Source organism: Bombina bombina, chromosome 10, assembly GCF_027579735.1.
Source record: "Bombina bombina isolate aBomBom1 chromosome 10, aBomBom1.pri, whole genome shotgun sequence".
NCBI lineage: Eukaryota > Metazoa > Chordata > Amphibia > Anura > Bombinatoridae > Bombina > Bombina bombina.
This window is the reverse complement of record NC_069508.1, coordinates 92,188,574-92,205,874: the sequence shown is the minus strand read 5'-3', so window position 1 is coordinate 92,205,874 and position 17,301 is coordinate 92,188,574. Positions and strand designations below refer to the sequence as shown.

General features: G+C 37.1%; 1 protein-coding gene across 1 annotated transcript in view; it reads right to left on the bottom strand.

Annotated features, from left to right (window-relative positions):
* LOC128640814 (rho GTPase-activating protein SYDE2) overlaps nt 1–12,031 on the bottom strand; it is a 142,110-nt gene extending 130,079 nt beyond the window's left edge. The window contains exon 1 of the mRNA XM_053693239.1: nt 10,077–12,031. Coding sequence (XP_053549214.1) covers nt 10,077–11,844 — 1,768 coding nt within the window. The 5' untranslated portion in view covers nt 11,845–12,031. The remainder of the gene's footprint in view (nt 1–10,076) is intronic.
* Nucleotides 12,032–17,301: the final 5,270 nt, after the last annotated feature.

Here is a 17,301-nt window from a genome sequence, read left to right as displayed (position 1 = left end):
ACATATGTTTTTAAACAACAAATTTCCAATTTACTTCTATTGTCTAAATGATTTTCTTCTCTTGGTATTCTTTGTAAAAAAAAGGATACCTAGGTAGGCTCAGAATCTGCCGATTGGTGGCTGCACATATACGTCTCTTGTTATTGGCTCACCCAATGTGTTAACTAGCTCCCGGTAAGCAATGCTGCTTCTGCAACAAAGAATACCAAGACAATTAAACAACTTAGTTAATAAAAGTACATTGGAAAGTTGCTTAAAATTGAATTCTCTATCTGAATCATGGAGGAAATATTTTGGGTTTCATGTCCCTTTAAAGTTCACTTTTGAAGTGAACACAGCAAGGGAGCCAGAGAAGTGGCATATACACATCAGCCAATCAGAGACCTGTGTCTAGAGCAGGAACTCAAGTGTATTGCCACTACAGAGACTATAGTACAGCATTCTGATATATAGTTTTAAAGTTAGATTTGTTGCTTAAAAGGGACACTGAACCCACATTTTTTCTTTCACGATTCAGATAAAGCATGCAATTTGAAGCAACTTTCTAATTTACTCCTATTGTCATTTTTTCTTCATTCTCTTGGAATCTTTATTTGAAAAAAGCAGGAGTGTAAGCTTACAAGACGGACCATCTTTCTGTTTCAGCACCCTGGATAGTGCTTGCTGATTGGTGCCTACATTTAGCCACAAATCAGCAAGCGCTACCCAGGTGTGTGACAGAATAGTCTCCATAACACAAGGGGCACCACCATGTTGTAACCTGGGCCGCTACAGTATTGCAACCAATGGCTGCCAGGAATGTAGAAGTGTTAACTCTGGAGTCTCCACTTCCACTTTAAAATGGATATGACACCCAAAAATCTTCTTTTGGGATTCAGACAGAGAATACCATTTTTAAAAAGTTTCTAATTTACTTCTATTATCAAATTTGTTTAGTTCCCATGATATTCTGTGTTGAAGAGATACCTAGGTATGCATCTGGAGAACTACATGGCAGGAAATACTCTTGCAAATGAATATCATTCTTGCTAAACTGCTGCCATTAAGTGCTACAGAACTGGGCAGACTCCTAAGCATATGTCCCTGCTTTTCAACAAAAGATACCAAGAGAAGAAAAAATTAAATTATAGAAGTAAATTAGAAAGTTGTATAAAATCACATAATCTATCTAAATCATAAAAGAAAAAAAAGGGGGGTTTCATATCCCTTTAACAGGTACTGTAAAGTCCATAATTTTCTGAGTTAAAAGGACACTGAACCCCAATTTTTTCTTTTGTGATTAAGATAGAGCATGAAATTTTAAGCAACTTTCTAATTTACTCCTATTATCAATTTTTCTTTGTTCTCTTTGTATCTTTATTTGAAAAGCAAGAATGTAAATTTAGATGCCGGCCCATTTTTGGTGAACAACCCGTGTTCTTGCTGTTTGGCGGATAAATTCATCCACCAATTAAAAAGTGCTGTCCAGAGTCTTAAACAAAAAAAAAACTTAGATGCCTTCTTTTTCAAATAAAGATAGCAAGAGAACAAAGAAAAATTGATAATAGGAGTAAATTAGAAAGTTGCTTAAAATTACCTGCTCTATGTGAATCACAAAAGAAAAAAATTGGGTTCAGTGTCCCTTTAAAACATGTATTGCAAAGTTGTTTTTTTTATTACAATCTCAAGTGGTTTCAGGTTTAACACCTTTGTGTCAGTGGCAGGGAGTCCTGCAACTGTAAACTGTTCTTGCACATAAGAACATTTTCCTATCTCAAATTTATATTTGCTTTATCAAAGCCTTGTAAAATCAAATACCACTTTTAATAGCAGTAAAATACACACTAAAACAAGCAAACGAAACAAAAAAATATAGGTTACTGTGTTTTTAAAACAAAATACTTGGGGAGGTTTTGCCTGAGATTAGAACCAGTTATGATTACTGTATTATTCAGGAGTTTCTTTTTCCCTTTTACTGAATATAAATCTTAATTTTCTGCCAACAAACATCTGGACATTTCATCCTTTCTGCTGACTGAAAGCCCCCAAGATCCTGTTTGACTACACATCACAATGACACTGCTCATCTGAAGTAGGCAATAAATTCTAAAGAAGGTGGGAGACCACACTGAGCTTCTCAGGTCATGTTTACCATGGGATGCTATGACATAGGACTCCAGACAATTGCACAGCTAGAAGATCCTTGTTTTAGGCTGAACTGTGCATAAAGTTTCCAAGGCAGTGTCTTATGCAATCCTTTGATTTTAGAATAACTACCTACGTAAAGCATCACTAATACCAGATAGAAATAGCAAGACAAATATATACAGTGTTTTCCCAGGACACACACACACATATACATACACATATATATATATATATATATATATATATATATATATATATATATATATATATATATATATATATATATATATATATATATATATATATATATATATATATAAAAACCACACACACATACATATAGACAATTTTGCGCTCGCATGCAATCCCGCCACCTGCCACGTGCAATCCACGTGCGGGCAGGAGCCGTCAATCTCCTCGGTCGGACTCGACTGCAGAGATTGAATTTCGCCACCTTAGAGGTCTCGAAGAGCTTAGGGAAGCAGCGGTCTGGTGACCGCTGCTTGATAAATTACGGCGAGCAAGTTCATATGAGAACTTGCATCCATAGGGGCTTGATAAATCGAGCCCTTAGACTCATACTTAACTATGGCCAGTAATGCAAAAACATTTAATTCTCTAGCGAATCAGACCATGCCATTTTTGCATGCCACTTTTCAGATTATTCTATATACATTTTAGAGAGGGTAATTGAAAACACATTATAGTTCTTATGTTGCTGAAAAAGGAAAATAAAACCGTATCGTGTTTATATGCTGAATAAGACATGTCCTTGTCAGACAAAAAGGCAGCTGTAATAATTTGCCACTATAGCTTTTCATTACTTTTAGTCAAATTACCATTTAAAACTAGAAGCGTCTCACCAAAGTAGTGACAAATTTGTGCTGTGCATGAATTTCAAATTTAATTTGTACAAAAATGTTACTGGAGTGCAGCAACAAAATGTAAACAACTAAAGGAGAACAAGTGTGTGAAATTGGGTTGTGTTGGACAAATTCCAGTGCATTTTTTGTTTTGTACATAATGGCAGAAAGATAACGTTCCATGGAAAATATATTTAAAGGGACACTAAACCTAATTTTTTTCCTTTAATGATTCAGATAGAGCAGGCAATTTTAAGTTATTTTTTCTTTGCTCTCTTGCTATCGTTATTTAAAAAAGCAGGAATGTAAAGCTTAGGAGTCAGCCCATTTTTGGTTCAGAATTGGGTTATGCTTGCTTATTGGTTTGCTAAAAGTAGCCACCAATAAGCAAGCGCTATCCAGGGTTCTGAACCTAAAATGGGCTGCTCCTAAGCGTTACATTCCTGCATTTTAAATAAATATAGCAAGAAAATGAAGAAAAATGTATAATAGGAGTAAAATTATAGAGTTGCTTAAAACTGTATGCTCTATCTGAATCATGAAAGAAAACAAAATTGGTGATTGCACTTATATCTCTTACCATTGGCTCACATGTGTTCAGCTAGCACCCTGTAGGGCATTGCTACTCTTTCAACAAAGGATACCAAGAGAATAAAGCAAATTTGATAAGAGAAGTAAATTCGAAAGTTGTTTAGAATTGTGTGTTTTATCTGAATCATGAAAGATAATTTTGGGTTTTATATCCCTTTAAAGCAGTGTATCCCAAACCCAGTCCACAGGACCTTTAACCTTTTAAAGATGTTAGGACATTCCATGCTGGGCTTTAGCGCTGTTAGGACGGCATGGAACGTCCTAGCCGTTTGGCTGTCCTGAAGCCAACGGCGCTTACTGCATGGGATCAGGTCATGGCGGGCGTGCCTAGCGTTGTAGGCTCGCCCCCCCTGACCCAATCCCATAATTGAAATCCCGTGAGCACATGCACAATCATTAGATTTCAATTTGTTTACATCGGTAGACAAATTTAATCCGACAAACAATGGTTAACAGGCCAGATATTGATTATATCTTAACTAGAGCACGTGTAAAATAATCAGCTCATCCATCAGACAAACCCAGAAGCCTGGGAGCCACTGGCTCCTAGAATTGTACCCCTGGCTCCTAACTTTTTGGGTTATTCTCCATATATCTATATACAAATCCTATTGTCTGGCTCCTAATTTTTAAACCGATTTGTCAAGCACGAGATATAATTAATTTCTAGCCTGTTAAGGGTCCTGAGGACTGGAGTTGGTAAACACTGCTTTAAAAAGGGACACTAAATTGTAAATACATTTTATAAGCTTGATATGGACATTATTCTCTACCTCCCTCTAGTAATAAGTGCCACCATGTTGAAACATGGCTTTTCTCTGCATTCCACATGTGCAACAACTCTCCTTCAGATATCTACAGTGAGACCTAAAATGGCAGCCCCTATAATTAGAGGGGGGGGGGGGGGGAGGCATGAAATGTTTTTAGTGTCCCTTTTTAATATTAAAGATATAAAGGTGTAAAGGTTTAGTAATTGCACCGCTAAACTTGAACCTAAGTTTTCCTCTTTTAAAAAAAAGGTACAGTAACGACCTTATAATTGAAGGACATTTCTGTTGTCTAATAGAAAAACATATCAGCTTTAAAACAAAATTTATTTACTGCAATTGTTTTTCAACAACCAAACTCCACCCAACACTTGACTTATCTGGAGCAGCCAATCTGGGCTTTAGTCTGAAGACAACAAGGCTAGTCACAGTCATTAACACTTTAATGACCACCAACGTACCCTGTAAGTCAGCGGTCATTGAGATGCGCACATACATTTGCCGGATATATAGCAGATCCTATGGATGTTGGCAGGACAGCGTTATATCTGCATGCCTCTGAATGTGAGGCATGCATTTCTGGCACAGTTTCACTGCCGTCAACGAAGCTGCACTAGTTAAATCCATAACAACCACGGACGTACATGGTTTAAGTGAAGGTAAGATTTCATGAATGAGTGCCCAGTTTTTAAAAATAATAATAAAAACAGGGGCACTTTCATTCATGAAAGTTTACATTTCAGCGATTTTGTTAAAATACTTACCTTTTTCTTCTTGCAAGCCGGAGCAACGATTCCCCCGCCCACAGCTCGTCTCTTCTTACGTCAGCAATGACGAATCCGGCTTCCTCCAATCACGGCGTGGCCTCAGGCAATGTTTGCTCTGTGGGGGGGGAGCCGTGATTGGAGGAAGCCGGATTCGTCATTGCAAACAAGCTGCGGTTGGGGGAATCGCTGCTCTGGCTTGCAAGAAGAAAAAAGGTATTTTAACAAAACCGCTGAAATGTAAACTTTCATGAATGAAAGTGCCCCTGTTTTTAATTTTTTTAAAAACCGGGCACTCATTAATGAAAGTTTACCTTCACTTTAAGTAAATATGAAATGAACTGTTTTTTAATTGTTATCTGCTAAACACAATTAGGGAAATGTGTAGCAGGGTTAAAAGGGACCGTAAAGTCATAATGAGAGAAACGTGTTTGCTGTGCTTAAATAAAATTTATTCTACTTCACTGAATTGCTGCCACATCTTTTGGCTTTTTCTAGATTCATGATTTAGACAGACCATCAAATTTTAAACAACTTTTCAATTAACTCCTATTATTTAATTTGCTTCTTTCTCTTGATATCCTTTGCTGAAAGGTTTATATAGGAAAGCTCAGGAGCAGCAAAGAACCTAGATTCTAGCTGACGATTTTTAAGCCACTACAGATGGCCTCTTATCACAACAAGAGACTGCTAATTCAAGTGAGCCATATAGATAACGTAGTGCAAGACACAGCACTAATTGACTAAAATGCAATTCAATTGATAATAAATAAATATGTGAACAGGGGGCTGTCAGAAGAGGTTTAGATACAAAGTAATCACAGAGGTAAAAAGTATATTAATATAACAGTGTTGTCTGTGCAAAACTGAGGAATGGGTAACAAAAGGGATTATCTATTTTTTAAACAAACATTTTGAAGTAGACTGTACCTTTAAAAAGGGACATTATACACTCATTTTTTCTTTGCATAAATGTTTTGTAGATCATCTATTTATATAGCCCATAAAGTTGTTTTGTTTTTTAAAAGTATAGTTTTGCTTATTTTTAAATAACATTGCTCTGATTTTCAGACTCCTAACCAAGCCCCAAAGTTTTATGAGAATACCGTCGGCTACCTTCTCCAGCTTGCTCCTGTTTGTGTAAAGGGTCTTTTCATATGCAAAAGAAGGGGGAGGGGGGGAGTGACTTATTTCCCACTTGCAGTGGGCTTTCCTGCTACCTTTTCAACAGAGCTAAATTGAGAGCTTCTAAGTACGTTTTTAAACAGTTTTATACTGGATTTTTATATCAGTATCTGTGCATCTTATTCTTTATAGTAGTGTCTATTACATGCAGTTATAGGAAAATGAGTGTATACTGTCCCTTTAAGTATTTTTTCTGCATAGGAAGAAAAAAAAAATAGGAGGAACGTCTATATTTCTATGTTAATTTGCATCCGGCAACTCGGTTTTCAATACATACTTATGTTATTAGCCTCTGGTGAACTAATTACAACATATCTAAATGGCCTAACTGTGCTGTGCAATTGATAAATCTATCTCCCCAGGACATGCAGGAACAGAGCTAGCAATTTTGGCAGCTTCAACCCCTCCATACCTTTCTAGCCCCCAGCAATTTGTTCCAACAATTGGCACTGTGCTACACAGATATTTTTCAAAATTGACAATAGCAGAGCTAAACTGACAATTAGTGTGTATTGAGAGGTTGCTTTAGTTACAGTATAGTGTGCCTAAATAATACACTGTATCCTATATGGGTGTGCTGTATATTTTCATTAGTTATATACATTGTTTATAATATTTGTTGTTCAATTGAACAGAAAAAAAACAATTAAAGGGACAGTCAACACCAGAATTGTTGTTTAAAAAGATAGATAATCCCTTTATTACACATTCCCTAGTTTTGCATAACCAACACAGTTATAATAATACACGTTTTACCTCTGTGATTACCTTGTATCTAAGCCCCTGCTAACTGCCCCTTATTTCCGTTCTTTTGACAGACTTACATTTTAGCCAATCAGTGCTGACTCCTAGGTAACTCCACGTGCGTGAGCTCAATGTTATCTATATGACACACATGAGCTAATGCTCTCTAGCTGTGAAAAACTGTCAAAATCCATTAAGATTAGAGGCCTGCAAGGTCTAAGAAATTAGCATATAAGCCTAATAAAGAAAAATTGGTGATAAAAGTAAATTGGAAAGTTGTTTAAAATGACATGCCCTATTTGAATCATGAAATTTTATTTTGGACTTGACTGTCCCTTTAAACTTGATTCGGATAGAGCATGTAATTTCAAACAACTTTCCAATTTACTTCTAGTATCATATTTTGTTCATTCTCTTGGCATCCTTTGCTGAAGGATAAACCTAGGTAGGCTTTGTAGAAACAATGCACTACTGCCGACTAGCTAGTGATTGGTGTCATAGGCTCACCCAATATGTTCAGCTAACTCCCAGTAGTGCATTTTTGCTCTTAACATTCAATGCTCACTGGCTGAAAGACAACTCGCATAACTCTATTGGTAGACAGGGACATGCCTCCATCCCCAAGAAAGAAAACAAAAAGTAATTTTTTTATTCAGAATTAGAACATCCATTATCGCTTTGTAGATGCAACTCTCCCTTTAAGAATTAATCAAATTAGGTGGCTTTGAGAACAAGGTGTTGAATTTGGGTACAGTTCTGGGGTGAAAAAACAAAAACAAAATCACAAGGCATTCATCACTACTAATGTATAAAAATATACAAAAAAAATAGAAATAAAAAAGCAGCATTTTTGCAATATACTTTAAAATTAGCAAAATGCTTCTAATAATTACTACTGTAATTATTTTTCTGTAGCATACGCACATATCCTGTGAAGGTCTGTGCACCAGTATTCTTCCACCATGCCTGACCAAAGAGTCAGCAATGGCTTTTATAAAACACAAATACACACCACAGCTTCCTCTATGAACAAGCATAGCGTTAGGTGCACGGGCCCTCGCAGGATATGTGCATATGCAGCTGAAAAATTCCATTTTTGCTAATGGAAGTAGATTGCAAAAAATACTTAAGATTTCAAATTGAAATGTGCACATTTCATTTTTGACTTATCCCTTTAAACAGAGGACAGTTATAAGATAAAAAGTGCTTCCTAAAAACAGAAAAGTACTTTGAGTATATGGGATGATATCACCTTAAATGAACACTAAGCCCAACAATTTGCTATCATGATTTAGGTAGAGAATACAATTTTAAACAACATTCCAATTTACTTCTATTATATAAGTTGCTTTATTATTTAGATATAGTTTGTTGAATAAATAGCAATGCACATGGATGAGCCAATCACATGAGGCATCTATGTGCAACCACCAATCAGCAACTACTTGAGCCTATCTAGATATGCTTTTCAGTGAAGGAAATCAAGAGAATGAAACAAATTATTTAATCGACGTAAATTAGAAAGTTATTTGAAATTGCATACTCTTTCTAAATCATGAAAGAAAAAAATATGGGTTTCATCTCCCTTTAATTACCAAACTATGATTGTAGAATACACAAATAACTGGATTACTACAAAACAAGCAAGCCTGGAATGCCCTCAAACAGTCAATGTATACCAACAAATAAATATAAACGGATATCCAGAAAAAAAAACTGCATGTCTTTTTTTTAATTTTTTTTTATTGTAGTGCGCAGAGGTACTCATAATCTAATTGTCTAACACAGAACAAATTGTTACTTGTACCAGTATAATTTGTCTCTTGATCGCACAGCTTTGTAAACTAAAGTACCAGCTCAAAACTTTTAATTTAAAAAGAAACGTTTGACACATTCACTTAAAGGGACACTGAACCCAATTTTTTTTCTTTCATGATTCAGATAGAGCATGCAGTTTTAAGCAACTTTCTAATTTACTCCTATTATCATTTTTTCTTCGTTCTCTTGCTATCTTTATTTGAAAAAGAAGGCATCGAAGCTAGGAGCAAGCCCATTTTTGTTCAGACCTCTGGACAGCACCTGTTGATTGGTGGGTGAATTTATCCACCAATCAGCAAGAACAACCCAGGTTGTTCACCAAAAATGGGCCGGCATCTAAACTTACATTCTTGCTTTTCAAATAAAGATTCCAAGAGAATGAAGAAAATTTGATAATAGGAGTAATTTAGAGAGTTGCTTAAAATTGCATGCTCTAGCTGAATCACGAAAGAAAAAATTTGGGTTCAGTGTCCCTTTAACTTGTAAAAAAACAGCCATTCTGAACAATATAGAAGATAAATGTAGAATAGTACACACTAAAGAAAATCAGATTTAAGATTTTAACAGGATTTTATTTTTTTTAGCTATGTGAATAACCAAGGAAATGTGTTTATTTAGAATGAATGCCTTGAGTAGCAGTATGTGACTGAATCTTTATATGGTATTGCCAGGCAGATGTGACAAAGGAATTTGCCATGTTTAGTCTGCTAGGAGAACAAATTCAGAATGTGTACAAGTTTTAATCATAACTATGTGCTACAGCGTAAACAAAACATAAAATAAGAAAGACAATTAAAAAAGCCCCATGAAAAAGTAAATAGAGCATTTTGATTAAAGAATCTGTTTTTTAAATATACTATGCATCCAGCTACACTACAAATAGAGGGTTAAATCCCATACAGATGCAGCCAATGATATATCTAGACATGAAACTGTAGGACCAAATATTTTGTCCATCTTGTTGACAGTTCAGTGTATAAACAATTACATATAAAGAAAAAATAACCTTCAGAAAGACAGTACACAGAAGTAGTTATGTAGCTTATTGCAAGGCTATATGAAAAAGGACAAAACATAAGGGGTTCCACCACCAAGTCACCCATTAGTAAAAAGAGACTGGAAGGTTATGGGACTTCTGTGCTTCCCCAAAGCCCATGAAGAGAAGATCTGATCGGCATATCCAGGAATGGAGCTGGGCCCATGCCCTGCTCTCCTACCTGTCTGCAGGAGACTCTGGTTTTCGCCAGGCACATTCACTGTTGCTCTTGAAATAGTCTGAAGAATCTCTGGTCTGCTGCTGCTGCCCGCATGGCTAGATTCTGGCTTGCAGGATCCACCAGCTCTCTGAGAGGATCCAGTGATGCGTTCCTTCATCTCCAAAGATAACAAGCGTCCTTTGTACATCCATTTCTGCATTTTCTTCACAGTTAGCCCTGGTGACTTTGGTGAGGTGCCATGGTTCCCACTTGTAACAGCTGTTGGATCTTTGCAGTTGGTAACCATATAACTGCAGTCACTTGGCTCTTTATTTGAGTAACTTGACTTAATCTCATCTCTACTCCCTGAGCTCCCCCAATTGACAGTCTGTATCACAACCTGAGGGCTGCCATCTCCCTCATTGTCCATATCCCCAGCAACTTGATGGTTCTGGTTAAATTCACAATCAGATGATGCTTGACTACTGATAGGGCTATATTTTATAAGGGTATCACTTTGAGACTTTTGCAAGGCCACATGTACTGGCAAAGTGCATATAGCATCCAAACTTTTACTATAAATTTTTAATCTGTTAATCTCACTGCTAGTTAATGCATTCAAAGAGATTAAGTCACTATGAGACAACTGCTTTGGACTAGCTTCATCTGAGGACCACACATCACTTTCTATAGCTCTGGCTGAAGATTGGGAGTAAACGCTATCCTGGGAGCTGGAGGGGCACCTTTCTGTCTTTATGACTACTTTATCTAAGTGATTTTCAACAGGCATGTCATGCATAGCATGTATAAGCAGATAATATGCCTCTTGTAATTGAGACCTCAATCTATCAGTCTCCATGTAAATATCCACCCTGGCCTTTCTCTGCTGGTACCCATAATCTACAACTTGGGATGTTTCTGTCCTGTGGATCTGTGATGTCCCTGGACACACTACATTAGATCCTATATATAAATGATTACAATGAGTCTCATTAACACGACAGACCAAGTTCTCATTATCATAATAGTCATCTTCTTCACTGTCTTCTGAGTGATTCTGATTACTCCTACCAAAAGAATCAGCAACAGACCCAGAATAATTAATGGATGGCATGTGGACATCTGTGGTGAATGCTCTGCCACCTCCCCATAAACCTGAGTAGCAGTCAGCAGAGGCAGGAGATCCATTGCCAGTGTTAATCTCTGGGGATGCTCTGATCTCTGAAGCCTGAGGGTACCTGAAGGATATGGCACATGAAGGAGCTGGGGCACTATGTGGAGATGTCCACTGCTCTTCAAACCCAGGAGACTGGGAATAAGAAGCACTTCCAGGGGACTGTACTACCTGACCATAAGAAAAGGATCCCTGTCTATTATGTACAACATTACAGGACCTAGACTGTGGGTTTGCCCAGGGCCCCCTAGATATCCCATTTTGACAGTACCCTAAATCGTTATTAATGGGACTATGGCTGCTCTCTTGTGCATGTCTTGAAGTATCAGCTTCACACATGGAATGCGAGAGGTTATTATTATTATGATTATGGGGACACCAGCCCCCTGCCTTGCATCCCCTGTCATTCCGTCTGCATTCCCCAGCACTGTCTGCACTATAGCCCCCCACTTTCTCACAGCTCTCCCGGGGCGTTCCTGTTTTACGCCCCAAGTCGCTCGCCTCCCTTGGCTCTTTACCTTCTCCGTTACACTCCGCTTCGAGTCCCCCTGTCGGACCCTTCTTGGATCTCTTCCCCCGCAGTTTGGATAAAGTCCTCCGCAGAGGATCAGCCATTCCTTCCCCTGTGTGCCCCGCAAATTCAGCGGGAGCAGCAGCAGCGGGCTGTGTGCGAGCATCCGTTCCCCAGCCGGAGCTCCATATCTCCCCGTCCCTAAGCTGTAGCCCCGCAGCTCGCTGTATGAGCTCCCCCAGCTGCTGTGTGTGCGCCTCTCCGCTGTCTGCACATACTTGGAATATTTGTGAAGGTGAGAGGCCGCGGGGAAACGGCGCATGCGCATGGGAGCTACTGGCTTCCGGTGCTAATACTCAGAGCTGGGCACTGGGCAGCATCGTCTCAGCTCCTCAAAGAGTTGTGTGTTCGTAGGGCTAACAGTTGCTACTATCGTCTGTTTCCTCTATACAGAGCACACATTTACCTCAGAACCACAGTTTCCCTCAAATGTGCAAAGTGGTGTTTAGGACGAAAAGCCATCGGTTAGGGGATTATATATTTTTTTGTTATAGTTTATTTGCGTTACAACTCATCCCATACGAACAGAAATTATATCTAAATAAACTTGAAGAAAACTATTACCCATGATAACAAAGTCAGAATTACAACTTCTTATAGAATGCTGGACATTTCTTAACAATAAAAACATTCCCCAAAACCACATATAATTATTGTATCTCCTTCATTAAAATATCTCAATTGTTGCGCATAAATTTGCTGTTATACTGTTTTATATTATATATATATATAAAAGTAAATATGACAATATCTTTGGTCTGATGCAGAAAATGGTAATAGTTATATAAAAATGATTTTGTCAAAGCAATATGAGGATCAATTAAAAATACCATAGTGTTACTTTATGACTATAGGTGGATCTAGTGTACAATTATAGTTGCCTTTCCCTTTCCACCCAATTTACATTTCTCTTTGCCATGAGCAGAGTAAAAGATGTAAACACTGGACTGCCTTGCAAATGTATTACTGATGACACTTGAGAATAACTAGCACCCTAGTAGCACCCCCTTCTTAAAGTCACTGGTGAGAGTCTCTTAAAGGGACACTGAACCAAATATTTTCTTTCGTGATTCATATAGAGCATGACATTTTAAGCAACTTTCTAATTTACTCCTATTATCAATTTTTCTTCGTTCTTTTGCTATCTTTATTTGAAAAAGAAGGAATCTAAGCTAAGGAGCCAGGCAATTTTTGGTTCAGTAACTTGGACCTTCTTTATTGGTGCTGTCCAATCAGCAAGGATAACCCAGGTTGTTCACCAAAAATGGGCTGGCATCTAAACTTACATTCTTGCTTTTCAAATAAGAAAAAAAAGAAAAAAGAAAGAGAGGGGGCGCCCTAAGTGTAAGAAAAGAGATGTGACCAAATAATTCTATACTTATATATCTAAATATTATAGATTAATATTAACAAATCTAAATAATACTAAAGTGATAAATCAAAGTGATATGCTGTATAAACCAGTATCAATGTGGTTTAAAAGTGATAAATCATACAATGTGCAATGTTATACAGTGTTAATCAATAACAATGTGATACAGAGTAATACAAATAATAAACAATCAAAACAAACACAGTGATAATAAAGTGAAAGTCTCTATTGAGATGGGAGGCAGCTATCTGTGATGATCCAGGCCAGGATCCTGGAGCGGCAATCTATGAAGAGAAAAGACAGAAGCGCCACATGGCCCAATATTGTTTAATCCGGAATTAATAGATCTTAAAGTAATGAGTAAACTCACGTTTAGTAGAGCACCTCAGTTAGTGCTATATATACGGTCTGGGATCTATTCGGTCACCCAGAAGACCAACTTCCTGCACAGGAGCTGATGTAAAGTGTAAAGCACCTCTTGTTGTGCTATAGAGGCATGAAGGGGTCAATTCAGTCACCCAACAGACTTGTGGCCAGACATCCAAGTGGATTCAGAGGTGCAAAAGGATCCCACAATTGGTCCAAAAAAGGAAATATTCCTCAGGAGAAGGATAAAAGATATATATCCCAAAGAAAGATGCAGCAAGTGTTCAAAATATTAAAAAGTGACTTTAATAAAATTGTAAAAATAACAGGCAACACGTTTCTCAGCCAATGGCTGTTTCATCAGGCTTCATTTCAAATAAAGATACCAAGAGAATGAAGAAAATTTGATCATAGGAGTAAATTAGAAAGTTGCTCTATCTTAATCACAAAATAAAAAAAATGGGTTCAGTGTCCCTTTAAGTGCCACTGATCAAGTTTATTATTTTTTTATTATATTTCTCTTGCACTTTAATACTATACTATGCGGCAGTAAACACGTTTGCAATAAATACATCATGTTATTCCATAAACAAGAATTCTATTGATAGCAGATTTAAAGGAAATTAGTTCCGTGCCATTCATTCTTTTAGTGTTTATTACAGACCACCAGAGAGGCTACACACATTTCCCCTGGAGAGCATCACAATCACTTTGGACTGGGCTGAATGAGGAGCTTTTTTTCTGTGTGCATACTAGTGGCAGGGCCTGTACCAATACCCTAGAACCCCAGTCCACATTTAATATTTTCCCACACAGAGAATTTGTGGAATCCTGGGGTTATTGCGTGACTATGATTGGAAGGTTGTATTGTGTAAACAATAAGGGGTAGGCATTCTACTGGTTGCTTTTTTCAAAACTGACTGTTATTAGCTAATCTGGGTAATGTTTACTTCCAGAGATTGGAATTTTATTGGGTTTAGCTGGATTGGATCCATAGACCTCCATTTATTTTGAATCCTGTTATAGCTTTACTATTGGTCATGTACTCACCATCTTTGACCAATTCCCAAGTGAGTGACAGTCCTCGGCCCCAGATTAGTTCTGGTTTCAATTTGATTAGTTAATCTCTGGAAAATATTCTCAAATATAAATTCTCCTATTTTCCCTGAATAAAGAATGCTATCCAGGATACTAGTTTCAGTGTCATTTTGTAACCCACATATCTATTGTTAAGACCCTGTCCACTCCAGTGGTGCTAAATGTTGCCAGAAATTCCACCTCAATTCTGATTAAAGCTGCCCTTCTTGGCTGAGAAACCACTATTGTCTTCTCCCTCATAAATCCTATCTGTAAAATCAGCAACCTCAAGTTTAAGAGTGCCTGGCATTAAACCACCACACGGTGTTGTATCTAAATGGTTGTGAGTCATGTAGAAATAATGAGATATCTCATAATTCATCACACTTGTTGCTTCTCTTTTTTATACATTCTAGTGCTAAAACAGTAACTTTTTTTGGAGCATTTTTAACCAAATTAAATTCCCCTTACTTACTTTGCTTTAACCAAGGGGCGAAACTACAGGGGGTGCAGAGGGCTCAACTGCACCTGGGCCCCTGAGGGTGGGGGCCCAGCTTAAAAAACAAAATAAAAAAATAATAATGTTTTTTTTGTTTCCTTCAATAAAAACGTTGACCTGCCACTGCCTGCACTGATATAATGTGAGTGTGACATGATGCTTTACTAGTGTCTCTGACTACAGAGGTTAGTGTTTCTGTTTTACCCATTGGTCTTTATGTGTGTGTATGTATGTATGTGACTGTGTACGTGTGTATGTATGTATGTATGTGACTGTGTGTGTATGTTTGTGGAACTAGCAAATTACAGACCTTCTTACTACAGCATTGGGGGCAGGGGGTAAACAGTGTCACTATACAGTTAGTACCACTATATTTATACAGTACGGGGGGGGGGGGGGCTGGACCATGTCACAGACTACTGTGGTCACTTTATAAAGTACTGGGGCGGGTAGGGTCAGGCCAGCCATCTCACTGGCAGATTACAGACTGTGTCACTAACTCACTATATACAGTACTGGTGGGTTAAACAGTGTCACTATATACAGTAATAGGGGGTCAGACCATCTCACAGACTGTGGGCACAGGGTACCTCCTTTTGCAGACATGTAATCTGATTCACATTTTTTTTTCTGAGTTAAATGTAAAAAAAAAGATATGCATCAAATTCACATTTTTTGGCGGGGCCCTTCTTAGATTCTTGCACCTGGGCCCTGTGGTTTCTAGTTACGCCTGTGCTTTAACCCTTTTTAATGGGGTTAAACAAGCAGGCACAGTTGTGCACATAGACAGAATGCATTGCTGCTCAATATAAGGAAACAATCATTGAGTCACTCAGAAGCGTCATTAGTATGATATGGCTGTATCATAATCTTATACAGTAGTGTCTTGGCTGTGTTAAAATAGTAGTGTAAGAATAAAATGTCATGGCTGTTAGGTACTCACCACATGTATTTGGTACAATTATTGGGAAGTACATTTTTAACTATGTGCTGAGTAATTTTTTTTTAATACATTTAGTATTTGAGTTAAAAGGACAGTCAAGTCAAAATTAACCTTTCATAATTTAGATAGAACATGCAATTTTAAACAACTTTCTAATTTACTTAAATTAACAAAATGTGCACAGTCTTTTTATATTTACACTTTTTGAGTCATCAGCTCCTACTGAGCATGTGCAACAATTCACAAAATTTACGTATATGCATTTGTGATTGGCTGATGGCTGTCATATGACTTCTCCCTTTGCTTTTTTCAAAGTTGCTGAGCTCAATATATCAATCAATAATCAATGAGTACCGGTACCTTTTTTTTTTTTTTTTTTTTTTTTTTTTGAGTACCGGCACCTTTGATTTTGATATATATAGATATATATATATATATATATATATATATATATATATATATATATAATCTGATTAGGAATAAGCACTCTCTGGATTTTAAACAGCAAATATTTATTCGGCAGTGACGTTTCGGGGCATTCGTCACTGCCGAATAAATATTTGCTGTTTAAAATCCAGAGAGTGCTTATTCCTAATCAGATTGTCTATTTCATTAAGCACCCTGGTCTGTGTCCGGGTTGGCAAGTGAGAGTGCACTAATTTGAAGTCTATATATATATATATATATATAAAAGCAGTATAGGACAAATGATCAATAAACTTGAGTCAAATACCGCCAGCTCAGTCAAAATATGTATATATATATATATATATATATATATATATATATATATATATATATATATATATATATATATATATATATATATATTTGCTGATGCTGTTCAATGTAGAAAAATGGTGCAGACCCTATAATTATTATCTAAGCAGATACTATAAGAGAAGAAACGACACATCAAAATACATATACCTTTAGAAAAGATAGGGAATCAAGCACTCTTATAATTAATAATAGCAGTATTTATTGCTCTCTATATTAGAGCCAAGAATTCATATCCAATATATCACAATATAACTTGCAGAAAAAACATCTCATAGCAACACCGTTGTCTAACACTTCAAACTATACACAATGTATCATCATAGTATCACGTGACCCAAATCATACATAGTTACATACTATCATATCAAGCATGGATGACCTGTACAAATACGCAGTTTGTGTCAAGTTAACGCTAAATATTGCTTACACTACACCCTGGCTGCTGGCAGAACCTCGGTGCT